This window comes from Myotis nattereri (genome assembly GCF_964212035.1).
Source record: "Myotis nattereri genome assembly, chromosome: 13".
Classification (NCBI taxonomy): Eukaryota; Metazoa; Chordata; class Mammalia; order Chiroptera; family Vespertilionidae; genus Myotis; species Myotis nattereri.
In genome coordinates this window covers 13,624,534-13,642,239 of record NC_138088.1, presented here as the reverse complement: position 1 = coordinate 13,642,239, position 17,706 = coordinate 13,624,534, and the positions used below count along the sequence as shown (strand labels likewise).

At 42.7% G+C, this 17,706-nt stretch overlaps 1 protein-coding gene across 1 annotated transcript in view; it reads right to left on the bottom strand.

Annotated features, from left to right (window-relative positions):
* Positions 1–17,706, bottom strand: part of POLR3A (RNA polymerase III subunit A) — a 51,216-nt gene that overhangs the window by 22,259 nt on the left and 11,251 nt on the right. The window contains exons 9-16 of the mRNA XM_081105311.1: positions 16,302–16,405; positions 15,748–15,889; positions 13,185–13,325; positions 7,290–7,359; positions 6,652–6,779; positions 6,295–6,433; positions 3,588–3,752; positions 648–820 (exon numbers count right to left, since the gene is read on the bottom strand). Coding sequence (XP_080961437.1) covers positions 648–820; positions 3,588–3,752; positions 6,295–6,433; positions 6,652–6,779; positions 7,290–7,359; positions 13,185–13,325; positions 15,748–15,889; positions 16,302–16,405 — 1,062 coding nt within the window. The remainder of the gene's footprint in view (positions 1–647; positions 821–3,587; positions 3,753–6,294; positions 6,434–6,651; positions 6,780–7,289; positions 7,360–13,184; positions 13,326–15,747; positions 15,890–16,301; positions 16,406–17,706) is intronic.

Below are 17,706 nucleotides of genomic sequence, written 5' to 3'. Positions count from 1 at the left end.
ACAGCCTTGCTTTAAAATTCACTTCATCAGAAAAGTTCTTACTGCTTAAAGAGCTTTTCCTCTGGAGAGCCAGGCAAACCCCGCTGAGACAGACTGCTGACCAGGCTGCTTCAGAGAACACGCAGGGCTCTCAAAGGATGGCTGCGATTCTGACTCTGACATGTGCTGGTCCTGTTCTCAGCTAACCTAGTTTCCAAGGGGGGCGGGCGGAGGGGCAGCACTCTGGTACATGACGCTTGATATAATTTTCCATCTTCTGTACCCAAGTCTCTTTCAAAGACCATCCATTTAAACAGTGGCAGTGCCAGCCTCTAGGTGAAGGATGTGGGAAACAGATAGGGCAGAAGCACTTTACCAGCTCCAGAAGGGCCAAGTGTGATTGATGTCTGAACACAAGCAGCCCGGGTGGCCAAATGAACAGATAGGGCTGTGTCTTCACCACCTAGAATGTGACAGCTGAGCAGGATGTAAGTGGCCTGACTGAAGGCTCTACCCTCATTGAACACACACAAGCAGCACAGGGCCAAGACGAGGCTGAAGCCACTGCCTCTGCTTCCCTCTCCCCTCTGCTACCTTCTCTCTATGGCTGACAGCACATCCCAGGAGCACAAAGAGGCGGAACTGATCGGCCGAAGAGCCAGACTCACCTCCAGCGTCTCCTCCGCAGTGCAGCCAGGCTGCTGCTGCAGCTTGCCTGTGTTTAGGGCTTCGATGTACTCATCACATTTTTTGTAGCCAGCGTTCAGCAACTCATTCTTGGCCTTTAGCAGTCCTTGACCAGGTGTGACGTCACCAATCCCAATTGAGAATCCACGGTTTGCTGTGGAATAGTTGATAGGTAAAGCAAGAAGAGAAGGTTAAGAGATGGATGTTAGTCAAACTACTATGTGGAAACAAGTTTATACCTTCAGAGAATCTGTCATAATTAAATGACATTAAAACTTACTGTATCAAACAAAAAACTTACTGTACCAGTCCCTAGGGAGTAACACAATCTGGACTAAGACTCACTTCTCTCGAGTGGGGAGCACGGCATGTCCCCCCTGCCTAGGGAAAGTGCCCTCTGACTTCTGGTTCTCGGATAGCATCGTAGGGACTTAGATTTTGCCTCACGCCCCCAAATACTGGTTTCTCTTTTCAGAAATCATCCCAAAACACAGAGAGCAAGAAACAAATGTAAACCCCACCTTGATGGAACCATGCACCATCAATAACCCTAACCCCAATAGATGTAGAAAGTGAGCAGATGAGAGGTCGGGAGTAAGATGCCTACAAGTGGCTTATGGAAATGAGGACCAATGGAAAGGCTCCGAAACTAGATCACCAGGCTCTGCAGATGCTAGAGCTGGTATATGTGTTGTAAACAGAGAAACCCAGTGTCAAGTCTGCACATAAAACAGGCCCGGGGCCTTAGCCCTGTGGAAGATGGGAGTTTACTACCCAAAAAAATGCAAGTAGAGAGAGTCTGGTTTGGGAGATACAAGGTGTAGACAGGTGGGAGTGACTGACAATCAGGCACTAAGGGAAGGTCTTCATATTCCACGGCGAAGGTTCCTTAGACCCTTTCCCTGTCCAGCTCCCAGAATCCCAGCAGCCAGGTCTCCATCCTAGGGAAGGAGGTTGAGATTGAAAGACATCTCTGGAGAAAAACATGACTAATAGGGATATTGGGCAGTTCCTCAACCAAAAAGCTGGTTTCCAGCTCAATTAATAATCTCAGAGATCTATTAGCCAATCAGCTCCATTTCCAATCAGTGTTTTTGTGCCTCACTCATAAAATATGAACGACAGCCAGGGAACCAGATATTTGAGGAACCTCATTACCATGAAAGACAGAGGACAACACACACACAGAAAAAAGAAACTAAAAGGATATTCAGGGAGCAAATAAAATAAACTGAGTAATTTTCTCTCACAGTGATAGAGAGGATATATCTGGGGAGCAAGAATAGGAAGCCTTGCCCTAGACTGTTTGGCTCAATGGATAGAGCATCAGCCTGCAGACTGAAGGGTCCCAGGTTCGAGTCTGGTCAAGGGCCCCCGGCCCTGGTTGGGGACATGCCAGAGGCAATCAATTGATGTTTCTCTCTCACATCGGTGTTTCTCTCTGTCTCTCCCTCTCCGTTCCACTCTCTCTAAAAAGCAATGGAAAAAATATCCTCGAGTGAGGATTAAAAAAAAAGAAAAGGAAGCCTTAAGAAAAAAGGAGCCTTGCCAGTGTACCTCAGTGGTTGAGCATCAGTCCAGGAATTAAGAGGCCACTGGTTCGATTCCTGGTCAGGGCATATGCCAGGGTACATGCCAGGGTTGTGTTCTCCAGTAGGAGGCATGCAGGAGGCAGCTAATCAATGATGTTTCTCTCTCATCAATGTTCCTATCTCTCTATCTCTCTCCCTTTCTCTCTCTCTAAAAAAACAAAAAACAAACAAACAAAAAAATCAATAAAAACATATTTGAAAAAAAGAAAAAGGAAAGAACTACCTGAGGATAAAAACAGTGGTTGGAAATTAAATATATGATAGTGAAAAATATGTTTAAATCAATAGGATTGTTAAAAGATAATATGAAATCAGAAACAAAACATAAACAAGGAAAAGAAGATTAAATCAGAGAGAGAGTCAATCCAGGAGCTCTAGCAGGCAATTAAAGAACGAGGAAGTAAAGGAGAGAATATTATCAGAAAAATCTATAATAATAAAAGCGTAACATGCTAATTAGACCGGACAGCTGAACGACCTTCTGGACATCCTTCCAGATGACCTTCTGGATGAAGCCAGGGCTGTGAGGGCTGAGCCCCTTGCACGAATTTCGTGCATCGGGCCTCCAGTAATACAAATTTCCAGAACTGAAGGACAAATAATTGTAGATTGAGAGAATTTACAGAGTGCTCAGCACAATGAATGGTAAAATACCCATATCAAAGATGTACCATTGTGAACTTTCAGAATGCCAAAACCAAAGAGAGGATTCTTAAAGTTTCCAGAATAAAAAGACAATTCAATACAAAAATTTGGGTATAAGAATGGAAATACACTTTAATAGCAATGCTGGCAGCTAGAACAGAATAGAGCAATGTCCTCAGAATTCTAAGGTTAAATAATTTTCAATTGGCAATTCTATACCCAACCAATGAATCAATCAAGTTAAGAGTAAACTAAAGATGTTTGGGGGCAGTAAAGATCTGACTCATGGCAAGCTCAAAACATGAGCAAACACAGGAAATAGAACAGTGCCAGGGTAGGAGGGAAATACTGAGAAATCTGGTAGGGCTGAATCATGGAAGGCCCAGAGGGTACAGTGAGTGCACAGGAACCTTGGAAGCAGCCCACAAAAGGCTCTTTATGTAACACAATCCTATCTGGTAGGCAACAGGGAGCCCTTATAGATTTGAGAAAAGATTGAAAAGCAACGCAAATGTGCAGCCCAATTAGTCAGTATCACACTCATTTCACTGAGGAAAGCATAATGTTTAGCTTGGAATAGATATGTATATGTGTGTGGGGTGAGAAGGGGGATGAAACAATAGCAGAAGAAACCCCTAAAACCCAGAAAATATGGCATTAAAATGAGGATGCTGAGATACTCACAGAGGTAGACAGGAGCCAGCCTGGCAAGCCTTGACATGGCATCGGCAGCTTCATTCTGTCCCCAGTCTCGCAGCAAAATGTAAAAAATATTGTTCTTGGATCCTGATCCCAGTGTTCCTTTGTCCATGCTGCCACTCATCAGCTCACTGTTCTGGATAGTGACATCTGCAAGGATAACAGTGACTATGCATTTAAACAGGAAATTAATACACCTTTCTCCATTCCAAAAAGTATTGGAGGTAGTTGAGAAAACTTGTTTCCATATTTAAAGTTAAAGCAGAGCAAATGGAAATTCTCCTCAAAAAGAGGAATCTAGTGTCTTTTAAGAAGCATTAAAGGCCCGATTAGTTACCTTATAGTCCTAACTCTGAAATGTACTAGTTAGCCCTCATTCTCTTCATCTGTGAACTGTGAAAGACAACATCAAGCACTTGCCATCTCTATGTCATGGGGATATTTTGGGCATCAATGACATCGTGTATAGCAAAGTTCTTTTAACCAAAGTGTAGAGCACTGTGTTGTTCGTCTAAGACAGTGGTCCGCGAACTGTGGCTCGCAAGCCACATGCGGCTCTTTGGCCCCTTGAGTGTGGCCACAAAGTTTCAATCGCACTGTATGTGCGCACCCGCATGTGGTATTTTGTGGAAGAGCCACACTCAAGGGGCCGCAGTTTGCCAACCACTGGTCTAAGATATTGGAAACTAACAGGGGCACCACTGTGAAGAGCTTATGTAACCAAAAGAAGTGAAATTCTCATCTAGAAATAAACAAAACACAATCTAAAACATCAAGCTAGCCCTAGCTGGTTTTGCTCAGTGGATAGAGCGTTGGCCCACAGACTGAAGGGTCCCGGGTTTGATTCGGGTCAAGGGTACATACCCAAAAAACAAAAGAGGCAGAATAAAAGAAATTGCATTAAATGGCAGGCTCCATCCCCAGCCCTAGTCCCGGGGGCGGGGGGGGGGGGGGGGCAATCAATCAATGCATCTCTCTAACATCAATGTTTCTCTCTGTGTCTCTCCCCATCCATTCTACTCTCTAAAAAAAATCAATGAAAAAATATCTTCGGGTGAGGATTAAAATAAATAAATAAATAAATAAATAAATACCATGATGCTTTAAAAAATAATAAAAACCAAAATAAAACAACAAGCCAAAATATCTAAAAATCCTGGGAGCATATTTTCAAAGTAATGATTATAAATCTGAGAAAAACCAATGCTCTACAAAACATTTCACCTTCATTACAAGACAGCAGAAACCTTGACCTTCAGAGAGACTCCACAGAGTCCTATAGATCCATTTCAAAAGGCCTTGCTACAAAGCCCATTCTTTTTTTTTTTTTTTTAATATATTTTATTGATTTTCACAGAAAGGAAGGGAGAGGGATAGAGAGTTAGAAATATCAATGAGAGAGAAACATCGATAAGAGAGAAACATCAATCAGCTGCCTCTTGCACACCCACTACTGGGGATGTGCCCGCAACCAAGGTACATGCCCTTGACTGGAATCGAACCTGGGACCCTTCGGCCCGCAGGCCAACGCTTTATCCACTAAGCCAAACTGGTCAGGGCACAAAGCCCATTCTTGTTAGCAGCCTAAGATAGACTAAGGAGCTCATGCCAGAAAGGAAACACTGGCTCGATGGCACTGGTCTGTAGACCAAACTTTGAGTTGCATTCGTCTACATGACTCAGTTGGCTTGCACTTAAATAAATCTCACTGTTATCATCTGTTCTTCATGTTATCAGAAAATTCACTAACCAGGTGAGGCAGGAAAAAACTTCGTATTTTTTTGTTATACGTTTTAGTCATACTTTTAGTCAATGAACACATTTTTTGGACATAAAATAAGAAATTCTTAAGCAATAAAATAAAAAAAAATAAAAAATGAAATTGGATGCCTTAAGTACTGAGACTCTGGTTGATGAAAAAAACAACAAAAAACAACTCAAAAAAACAAGAGGCAGAATAAAAGAAACTGCATTAAATGACAGACACTAAATCAATGTCAGCTCAATAAATTTAATTAAGACAAAAAGGGGAGGGTGGGGGGGGAGGGGGGGTAAGAGATCGACCAAAGGACTTGTATGCATGCATACAAGCATAACCAATGGACATAAGACACTGCGGGGTAGGGGAGGCCAGGGGATTGTCAAAGGCGGAGGAAAAAAGAAGGCATATGTAATACCCTTTGTAATACTTTAAGCAATAAAACAATTTAAAAACCAGTCACTTAAGACAAAATGCATGTGTTAAAAAAAAAAAATTCTAATCACTGGCCCATGTGTCTACAGGATCTCTACCTTAGAGAAATAGAAAATCACATCTGAGCCCGGCCAGCATGGCTCAGTGGTTGAGCATTGACCTGTAAACCAGGAGGTCACGGTTCAATTCCCAGTAGAGCACATGCCCAGTTTGTGGGCTCGATCCACAGTGGGGAGTATGCAGGAGGCAGCCAATCAATGATTCTCTCTCATCACTGAAGTTTCTCTCTCTCTCCCCCTCTCCCTTCCTCTCTGAAATCAGTAAAAACATATTAAAAAAACACACCAAGAAAATCACATCTGAGAGGAGAATCATCAGCTACATTTCCCTGAAGAACAAATTCCCTGCCTCAGGCTAAGGCCTTAGAGAAACACTGAATTTGCTTTTCTGAACCCCCCCCCCCCCCCCCGCCCCTTTCCACCGTTTGCTTTAACTCACAGGAATCATTGACACAGAGGTCTTCTCCTTTGCCACAGTACTGCTTGCCCTTGGTACGAAGGTTGGCCCTCACTGGATTGTCATCACTAGGTCTGAGGATGACACTGAAGATCTGCTTTCCTGTCCACAGGGTGACAGGCTGGAGGAAAGGAAGGCAGAGCATCAACTGGCCAAGCCTGGTCTGGACCACCTTTCATGTAAATAAGACAAGACTACAGCGATCACATGCAAGCCCAGCACCGGCACGGGTACATCCATATGGGGATGGACACGCACACACACCTGTGTACACACACACACACACACACACACACACACACACACCTGTGTACATACACACACAGCTCCTGCACAAACCTTTAATATTGTAGGAGGCGGGAGACGAACTTTAATTTTCTCATCCTTGCCCACCAGTATTGAAGCAATGATTTGGCATGCCTTGGCTCGGTCAAAGAAAGTGTCCTTAAGAGTAAGGAGATAGGCACCTAAAAGTGTTAAACACACACACACACATAAAGGAATGAAACTGAGAAAATCACATTTCAATTTTAAAGTTGAGATTCCTACCAGCATCTCCTACTGATGTTTTTATCTCTCTCTCCCTCTCCCTTCCTCTCTGAAATCAATAAAAATATATTAAAAATAAATATGGGCTATTACTTAAAAAGTGACAAAACATACAGCTGCTTACTGGCTCTCCCCCTCCAGCTAGAATTTAGGCTCCATGAGTAAAAGGAGTTTGATTTACTCACTGCTGTATCCCCAGGGCTTAGAAACATGTTTGGTCTATGCAGGAGCTCAACAAATGCTTGCTGATTCAATGAACAATCAACCAATACAAAACATCTCAAAAATAAGTTCACAGTTAACCTTAGTAAACAAACAACAGACTGAAGCACAGGCAATTAAACAGCTTCGCAAGTCCTCATATAAAACCATTGTGAATGAGAAACATTGTTCCACAGCCTCCTTTTAAGTGAATTTCACAAACCCACCTGTTAGAAAATCCTGAATAGCAGCAATTAGTGGTTCTCCATTCCTTGGAGTTACAAGATTTGCTTTAGTCTGAAGGAAAAATGGATACAGTAGGTTAGCCATCCTTGGAGGCATGATGCAGTCCAAAGATCTGCATGCCAAGGCTGAGAAATCGAAGCCAGGGGCCTTAATCCCAGCTTTGTCACTAATTTCCAGTTCCTCATCTGTCGAGCAGAGAGAAGAAATACCAGCAAGGCAGACCTCAGAGGTTCCTATCAGCACTAAATTAGTAAAACACCGAGTTAAGTTGTTTCAGATTCCTGTAAAGAACTCTGCCATCTAAGACTTTATTGTTTTTAATAAATGCACTTCTCGGAGGGAACCAAGATGGCGGCATAGGTTAACGCAGGAGTTTGCTGCCTTGAACAACTACTTCAAAAGTGAAACCAAAAAACGGAAGGGACATCACCCAGAACCACAGGAACGCTGGCTGAGTGGAAGTCCTACAACTAGGAGGAAAGAGAAATGCATACGGACACTCAGAGGAGGCGCAGTGCTGAAGTCAAATTCTGAGGTGCGGAGTGCGCGGAGCGGGCTGGCGGCGGAGGGCGCGGTTGGCGTTTTCAATCGGGAGGGAGTCGCAGACTCTGAGCTCCAGATCCGGGCGAGTCTTTAGGGACCCAGACTCAAACGGGAGAAGTGGGACTGTCTGGCTTCGGTCAGAGCGAGTGCAGCTTTCTCTCCGAGGTTTGCAGCCATTGCTGGGACTCAGAGAGGCAGAGCCCCTGGGGACAGGACTGAGAGCCGCCATAACTGCTCTCTCCGGCCCACCCTGTTGATCCTGTGCGACCCGCCCCGCCCAAGCCCTGCACAGAGGCATTTGCCGGATAGCCTCAGGCAAAGGCTAGATTAGCACCTCCCTAGAGGACAGACGTTCTCTCACTGCAGGCACAGCTGATTCTCATAGCCACTTGGCCTGGAGGTCAAACCCTCCCTGGTATTAGCTACAACAATCAAGGTTTATAAGACTGCGCACAAAGACCACTAGGGGGTGCACCAAGGAAGCATAACAAAATGCGGAGACAAAGAAACAGGACAAAATTGTCAATGGAAGATATAGAGTTCAGAACCACACTTTTAAGGTCTCTCAAGAACTGTTTAGAAGCCGCCGATAAACTTAATGAGATCTACAAGAAAACTAATGAGACCCTCGATCGTATATTGGGGAACCACCTAGAAATTAAGCATACACGGACTGAAATAACGAATATTATACAGACTCCCGACAGCAGACCAGAGGAGCGCAAGAATCAAGTCAATGATTTGAAATGCGAGGAAGCAAAAAACACCCAACCGGAAAAGCAAAATGAAAAAAGAATCCAAAAATGCGAGGATAGTGTAAGGAGCCTCTGGGACAGCTTCAAGCGTACCAACATCAGAATTATAGGGGTGCCAGAAGATGAGAGAGAGCAAGATATTGAAAACCTATTTGAAGAAATAATGACAGAAAACTTCCCCCACCTGGTGAAAGAAATGGACTTACAGGTCCAAGAAGCGCGGAGAACCCCAAACAAAAGGAATCCAAAGAGGACCACACCAAGACACATCATAATTAAAATGCCAAGAGCAAAAGACAAAGAGAGAATCTTAAAAACAGCAAGAGAAAGAAACTCAGTTACCTACAAGGGAGTACCCATACGACTGTCAGCTGATTTCTCAACAGAAACTTTGCAGGCCAGAAGGGAGTGGCAAGAAATATTCAAAGTGATGAATACCAAGAACCTACAACCAAGATTACTTTATCCAGCAAAGCTATCATTCAGAATTGAAGGTCAGATAAAGTGCTTCACAGATAAGGAAAAGCTAAAGGAGTTCATCACCACCAAACCAGGATTATATGAAATGCTGAAAGGTATCCTTTAAGAAGAGTAAGAGGAAGAAAAAGGTAAAGATACAAATTATGAACAACAAATATGCATCTATCAACAAGTGAATCTAAGAATCAAGTGAATAAATAATCTGATGAACAGAATGAACTGTTGATTATAATAGAATCAGAGACATAGAAAGGGAATGGACTGACTATTCTTGGGGGGGAAAGGGGTGTGGGAGATGCGGGAAGAGACTGGACAAAAATCGTGCACCTATGGATGAGGACAGTGGGTGGGGAGTGAGGGCGGAGTGTGGGGTGGGAACTGGGAGGAGGGGAGTTATGGGGGGGAAAAAAGAGGAACAAATGTAATAATCTGAACAATAAAGATTTAATTAAAAGAAAAAAAAAATAAATGCACTTCTCCAAAGAAATTCACTTCTACGAATGAGTAGTACTGTGTCATCTTTGAAGTGAATCAATTCCACACTTCTTCACAATGATGGCAAACTGTTCAATTTCTCTTGAGACAAAAAGTTCTATCAACAAACAATTAAGTAACAAGATTTAACTAAAATTCAATGAGTGCCACATTGAGCAAAAAAGGAAGCTGTTGTCCAACACATGGGTAGGTATACAGAAGGTTCTGGGTCAGAGTGCACTGCTCAACTCTTGATGCGGACTTCTGGCCTCCTCACCCACAGTGAAAGGCCCTCCAAGACAGAGACCTTGCCTGCCTTCTTCTGAGCCACTACCCAGAGCAGTGATCCGCACCGGGGCAGGAGACAGCTGCTCACTTCTGGTTAAGAGAATTTCTCTGGGGTGGACAGCAAGTGGTCTGGGTGGGAGTAGGTTGCGCAAGCCCATATGTGCACATTTTGGAGAAGTTTCCTGGGCAATTTGGGCCACATTTAAGCTAGAGCCCCACCTGCTCCAGGAGACAGGACTGCTGAGTCAGTGCAGTAGATCAGCAGTTGCCAACCGGTAGTCCACGGACCACTGGTGGTCCGTGAGGTCCAAAAGGCTGGCGACCGCTGCAGTAGACAACTTTCTCATAGAAACTGAGGGATTTGTCCAAATAGTAATTATGGATTCTTCCACCCAATATTCTTGAAGCCTGCGTTTTAGTGATTTCATTTTTAACCAATGAAATATGTTGTTATAACAAAATGTCTAACAAAAATATCTATAATAGCAAAGTCAATGGCAAAGTCTAACTGGCTGCAGGCTGATAACTATTATCACTAGTAACATTACTTTTTAATTATAAAAATAAGATATATCCATTATTAAAAAATCTAAAAACATAGACCATAAAAACATCAAAACTCAATGTGTCGAACTGCCAAGCAAAAGCATCTACTGTTTTAAGACTTAGCATATAACCCTTCCAACTTTTTTTTTTTAATATATTTTATTGATTTTTTTTACAGAGTGGAAGGGAGAAAGATAGAGAGCTAGAAACATCGATGAGAGAGAAACATCGATCAGCTGCCTCCTGCACATCTCCCACTGGGGATGTGCCTGCAACCCAGGTACATGCCCTTGACCGGAATCGAACCTGGGACCCTTGAGTCCGCAGGCCAACGCTCCATCCACTGAGCCAAACTGGTTTCGGCTCCAACTTTCTCCTATAAACATTTTTACAAACATATAGGCAACTACTTATCAAACAACTATGTATACAACTATGTCATCATTTTTAAGAGAACACAAAGGGTTTCATTGTATGGATGTGACACAATTTAACAAAACCAATTTCTTTTCTGGGCACTGCTTGTGTTCTGTGATTGCAAATAATTAGCAAGTCTAATTACTTCCTCTGGAGAGGTTCCTAGAAATGAGAGTGCCAGTCAGGAAGAATGACTGTACTGACCTATTCACCCTTTGACTATAGGAGCGCAGAACAAGAACTCATTCACGGCTATCCATCCTCCACCAACCACGCACCCATCAACCATCTTGTCCTCTCGTTATCAACCACCAATTCCCAACACAGCCCTCATCACCACTGCTACAGACACTGAGGCACAGGAGAAAACAGGCCATGTTCTTGTTTCCCCAAGTGTGATGGTACCTTTGCAGCTGCTGCTCTTCTGCTTGAATTATTCTTTCCCTGACAGACACACTGATCATTCTCCCACTTCTTTCAGAACCTGGTTCATGTTACCGTTCTAGTGGTCCTCCCAGACTATCCTAAAACAGACCCCCTCATGCTCTTTCATCCTTACCCTGCCTGATCCTTTTCTTCCTAGCACTTATAACCATCTGACATTTTATATTTGTTATTCTGTATCTCTCCCCATTCGAATAGGAAGGAAAGCAAGAACTTGACTTCCCCACTCACTGCTATGTTCCTAGAAGAGTGCTTGGCACACAGTAGTGCTCAATCAGCATCAACTAAATCTTTTTAATAGGCCGAGGAGTCCAGAGAAATAATTCAAAAGAAGACTCTAAATGCACAAAGATGACCCTTGAGGGACTAACTCTCAAAACAAAACAAGAAAAGCACCTTAAATTTTTAACACCAGAGGGAAGATGAGTCATGGTGTGCTAACGTGGTGAAATGCTGTAAAGCTATTATGATCAATCACGAGGACTCTACAGCAAGTTGGTATTTATAATACGTTAAGCAGAAAAAAGGAAAAGAAAGGCTATTTAACCATCACAACAACCATCTATATTCATGAATAAGGAACAAACTGATTAAGGACGTGGAAATAAAAGAAAGCTGTGATGTGTAGAAACTCTACCTTATTTAAATAACTTCCATTACTTTGCTAGAATGTTTGAATAAATAAGAATCAATGTTTCAAAAAAGTTGAAGACTTCAGTCTATTTTAGCACATAAATTTCTCAGAATTATTTAATTCTCCAAAGGATAATTTAAACATGTATAAACAATATCTGATAAATTAAATATTTCATTTATTACAAAAGATATATCACCCAGCTAGAGTGGCTGAATGGTTGAGCTGGATGATTCCCAGTCAGGGCACATGCCTGGGTTTGCAGGTTTGATCCCCAGTAGGGGGCATGCAGGAGGCAGCCAATCAATGATGTTTCTCTCTCATAGATGTTTCTACCTCTCTATCTATCCCTCTCCCTTCCCCTCTCTCTAAAAATCAATAAAAACATATTTTAAAAAACACAAAAAGATATGTCAACTCCTGCCATGAAAAACTCTAGCAAAGGCTACGAATGTAGCCCCTGCTTGCTGTCCCACCAAATCCACACGGACTTTAATATTTAATAGATCTGCTTGCAGAACCTAATCGCCTTTACTTGAGAATCAATACTAACACCATAAACCAAAATAGATTAGAAGAATCGTACCAGAAATAGTATTTTTGGAGGAAGGAACACTTAAGACTACAAGATACATCAGTTCATAATACAGAAAACTAGGATACTAGAAAAAAGAAAGACCTAAGTTCTGAAAACCCAGCAGGTAGGACCATTCAGTTTAGGAGGGAAGAGCCTACCCAGCAGGCACCTGGACCATGTGCTCTGGCGGGTTCAGGAGCGAACAGCACACACAGCGCAAGAGTTAGAGCCCAACTGTGACTCCTCAGGACCAGGCACCGGCCTCACTCATCACCGGCCTTCCCTGGCACCCAATGGGCACTCCTTACCCGTTAATAATAAAATGGTGATACGAGTCATTACAAAAACGACTGTTTAGTGTGCCCTCCAGAAGACAAGGAAGTATTGCTACATTTTGGGAAGGTTTCCATTCAGAATGTTCAATACAATATATTGGTGCTTAAAGAATCTTTAGCTATTAGAAAATCCATGTATGCAGAACCATCTTTTCCCACGATACCCAACAGCTGATTGCTACACTCTCTCATCTTTTCATAAATGGTGCTCACATATCCATTTTCTCTCAGGAACCAACCTTATAGGTCAGGAAACATCAACTCCCCCCAATAAGCCCCTATCACAGACACCAACTCACACACTAGAAGGTGTTTCCCAACGGGGCCCGATCCCTTTTCCTACCCTCATGGAGCTGTAAGCTGGGCCGCCCCACTCTACGTACCCCCATTAGAACAAGGGCCTCTGCTTTAGCTTCTTCTGTTTGTGGAAGATGAAGATTCATCTCATCGCCATCAAAATCCGCATTGTAGGGTGTACACACACACTCGTTAAATCTGAAGGTCCGATGGGGCTTGACCCTGGCCTGTGGAACACAAAACAAGAGGAGGGCTTAGTCACTGATCCAAAGCTTCTTAGTTATTAAAAAACTAGAGGCCCGATGCACGAAATTCGTGCAAAGGACTAGGCCCTCGCAGCCCTGGCTTCGTCTGGAAGGTCTTCTGGATGGTCGTTCTGCTGTTCAGTCTAATTAGCATATTAGCTCTTTATTATATAGGAGGATGGCTTCATGGAAAACCGGAAAATGTAGATTAAGAAAATAAATCTCTAGTGTGTTCTCTCAAGTGACTCACTCAAGTGTGGACTCACTCACCATGGCCAATGTGGGAACTTGTTTTACCGCTGGAGGCAAACACCAGCACTGGAGCCACATGAAGGCCCCCGGCCCATGACATCACAGTTTGATATCAGTAAAATTTATGGCAGTTAATTAAAACACACAGACTACATAAACTGATGAGTTTATAATGACAATGAAGGAAGAGAAATCCAAAATAAGCAAATAAAGAATCTAAAACAACCGAATGGGAAGTAACTGAGCACCAACTTTTTACTTCCCAAACTGACAATAAAGGAAAAAGAATTAGGTATTTAGGCTGCTTTTCCTTTATGAATTGTATTTCTAGACAAGCAGATAGCTCTACTTTTTTAGTTCAAGAATCCTTTGTAGTAAATGTGAAATAAGTGATTAATTTCACCATTTTGCTGCCCTAATGAAATAATGTAGGCAATGATCATAAATGAACAAAACTATTAGCAGAAAGGTTGATGAGGAGCCTTTCAAAGAAGACATCAGATGAATCCTTATACTTTTCAGCTTAAGTAAGAATGGGCCCTAACCGGTTTGGCTCAGTGGATAGAGCCTCGGCCTGCGGACTCAAGGGTCCCAGGTTCGATTCCGGTCAAGGGAATGCACCTTGGTTGTGGGCACATCCCCAGTAGGGGGTTTGCAGGAGGCAGCTGATCGATGTTTCTCTCTCATCTATGTTTCTAACTCTCTATCTCTCTCCCTTCCTCTCTGTAAAAAATCAATAAAATATATGGAAAAAAAAAAAAAAAGAAAAGAAAAAAAGAATGGGACATTCAGATAACATGTGCCTCTTCAAATAAGCCCTCTTGAAAGTAGCCGGCACCCCCCACAGTCATTCTTGTCAAAAAGTTGAACCTGCATCTGATCACGTCTTGGTAGCTAATTTCCAGTTTACAGAAATACAAGGAAGAATGAAGAAACACTTAACTCCATACCTATACAAACTGAGAGCATGGGACATTCTCTAAGACAAATAACATGGTTTTTTCAACAATGGCATGACAATTTAAAAAAGGAGGGAGGATTGTTCCAGATCAACAGAGACCTTAGATATGTATCATCCAAATGTAATATGCAGACTCTGCATCCTGATCCGAACAAACTAGCTGCAAGTTTTTAGTTTGTTTAGGGAATCTGACTGTGAACTGGGCACTAGACACTGACAAATAAAGAGTGACTGTTCGTTTTGTGAGGTGTGACAATGGCGCTGTGGTTACTATGTGTGCCTTACACAGTAAACTGAATACACATGGAAAAAGACATAGCATCTGGGTTCATCAAAAAAAAGAGGAAGATATACAAGTGAGGCCAAATCAAGAAAACTGAATAAAGAGGATGGGAATATGAGAGTTCACAATAGTATTCTTTGAGTATTTAAACATTTCTTTTAAAAAAATGTTCCAAAGATAAGCAGAAGCTTCTAGAAAAGGAAGGCTTCTGTTTCCCCTAGATCCCATAATCATATCCTCATAAATCATAAACTGCTGCTTTGGTATTTCACTGTTAGGCAATATATTCACAAACTACTGAAAAATGGAATCCAGAAAAACCCGACTTTCAGAGCTTGTTTAAACACTGTTTACAAATGCTCATGGTTCAATGGCTTTGAAGATGGGAGAATTAATGAATATTTAACAAATTAAAGTTGCACCTCATTTCCATTTTAAATTTCCAGAAAAAGAAACTGCTGCTGTTGCAAAACGGAATCACCAAAAAAATATGGTTTAGGGTCTTAGTTGGAGGACTACTGCAAAGAAAAATATTTTAAGCATTTTTAGTTTCTTAGTTAATATGCTAAGTTAAATCAAAAGTCAATTTTTTTATCATATCTATTTTACATAAGTTTGTGCACATATATATGTATATATTTGCAAGTGAAATCATGCTAGTCACTTTCACACTAATTTTCAATTAGTTCCTCTCTGTTTAAGTGTATGAATGTTACATTATAAATATTAAAAACATTAAAAAAAGCTTGAAATTTAAGTTTCCCTCAAATTAAAAAGTGAGAGAAAAGGAAAAGCAGGTTATGAAAATCAGAGATTACTGGCAATTTTAATTTTAGAAGTTTGGAATTTAGCATTGTTTATAGCATATTTCCACTCCACAGAAAATAAGACCAGAACCGCACACTCACCAGGTGTGCCATGATGCTCAGCTTGTGCAGCGAGGGCTGCCGGTTGAACAGCACCACATCCCCGTCTATGAGGTGTCTCTCCACAATGTCCCCGTACTTGAGCTCCTGAGCCATCTTTTCCCTATTTCCATATTTCAAAAACCTGCACACACAATAATACACATGATATGTGAGAGCAAGGTCTCCTCAGCAAGTTTCTCCCCGTTCATATCAGAATTCAAATTCTAAAATGATCATATTTCTTCACTCTAAGGTGCCCCCCAAGGCATCAATTTAACTATGACAAGCTGATCGTAAGACACAGGTTCATTTCTCCCAATGTGCTTTGTCCACCTAGATCCAGTATCTCTAAATGCTAAGAAACAAATGAACACTTCACGAATATTCAATCGCCAAATGGGGCAAATGGTATACCTAGACTCACTGCAATTTAAACACATACTTTCCACATGCTAAATACCCCAAAACTGTACTCAGGACTGCATTCTGTGGCTAACCGTGGCAACAGTGACCTTGGTCATGAGATACACCGAGCCAGACTGGGAAAGCGTTACCTTTTCATCTGTGTGTGTCTCTGCTGAATGAAATTGGCTCCTGGGTGAACTTCAGGTCCATTTTGAACCAGTTTCCTCAAAAAGTTAATGTTTGCTTTGTTTACCTGCAGGACCACAAAGAGATGCTATTAGCTTATAGTTCCTATACTTCTACTAGTTATTCAATACACTGAATTGTGCCTCAATTCACTTTCTTTGTGTGGTTCTAGGAGGGAGAAAGGCAGCGCCCTGTGCATCCTGCTGCCTGGGGTCATGTGTGTAATGACAATGGACTGGCATACAGGAGCCCGGGTTCTAGTCCAAACTTGGTCACTCACTCATGGATGACACAGCCAAGTCCTTCACTCGCCTTTGGTATCCCCATCAGAAAAGAGCGTGGCTGGACTGATCTGTAGGAACATTCCAGCACATACTGTGATCTTCAAAAAGGTGGCCACTTCATCTGCCATGATTTACCATGGGCTTCTAAGGTTTCAAAATGGTGACACTAGCACAGAGGCCCTGGTCTGCAACACTGTCCGACAACCTGTAGGACTACAGTCTCCTGGAACACCCATCTCAGAGTAGGAAACTTTGAATCATCAGAAACTCAACTGAGGACACTTCCTATAAGTTTTACCAGAACCGTCTATGATCTGGCCAATTATGAATCTCAAAGGCAAAGCCAATTAATAGCCTCCTGATATTGGGCCTTGTACACGCCAGTTAAAAAAGGGTACCGTGCATTTTACACTCATGGTGAGTGTGCACTGAGGTAGAGTGGTGCAGCTTTTCTGGTTATGCATCAATAACCTTAAAATACTCAAAGCCTTGACTCAGTGATTCTAAGGTTTTAAAAATAAAAATTCACCCCTCCCTGGCCAGTTTTACTCGGTAGATAGAGCATTGGCCTGCAGACTAAAGGGTCCTGGGTTCGATTTTGGTCAAGGGCACAAACCCAGGTTGTGGGTTCGGCCCCTAGTGGAGGGGTGTGCAGGAGGCAGCCAATTAATGATTCCCTCTCAACAACGATGCATCTCTCTCTTGACCTCTGAAATCAATAAAAATATATCATATCTAATAAAGCAGGAATATGCAAATTGACCCTCACACCATCGCAAAAGATGGCAGCACCCATATCCAATAAGGAGGGAATATGCTAATTGACTGCCCTGCCCTCAAAGATAGCAGCACCCAGTCCCCTCAGCCCCCCAGCCCCCTAGGGCCAGCCCGAGGCACAGGCAAGCCTCAGATGGTGGCTGCCCAGCCGCCCAGGGCCGGCCCGAGGCTCAGGTAACCAGGGCCGGTGAGGCTTGCGCTGCTGGCAGTGGCAGCAGCAGAGGTGTGATGCGGGTGTCGCCTTCCCCAATCTCCAGGTCGCTTCCCGCCCCCTGAGGGCTCCCGGACTGTGAGAGGGGACAGGCCG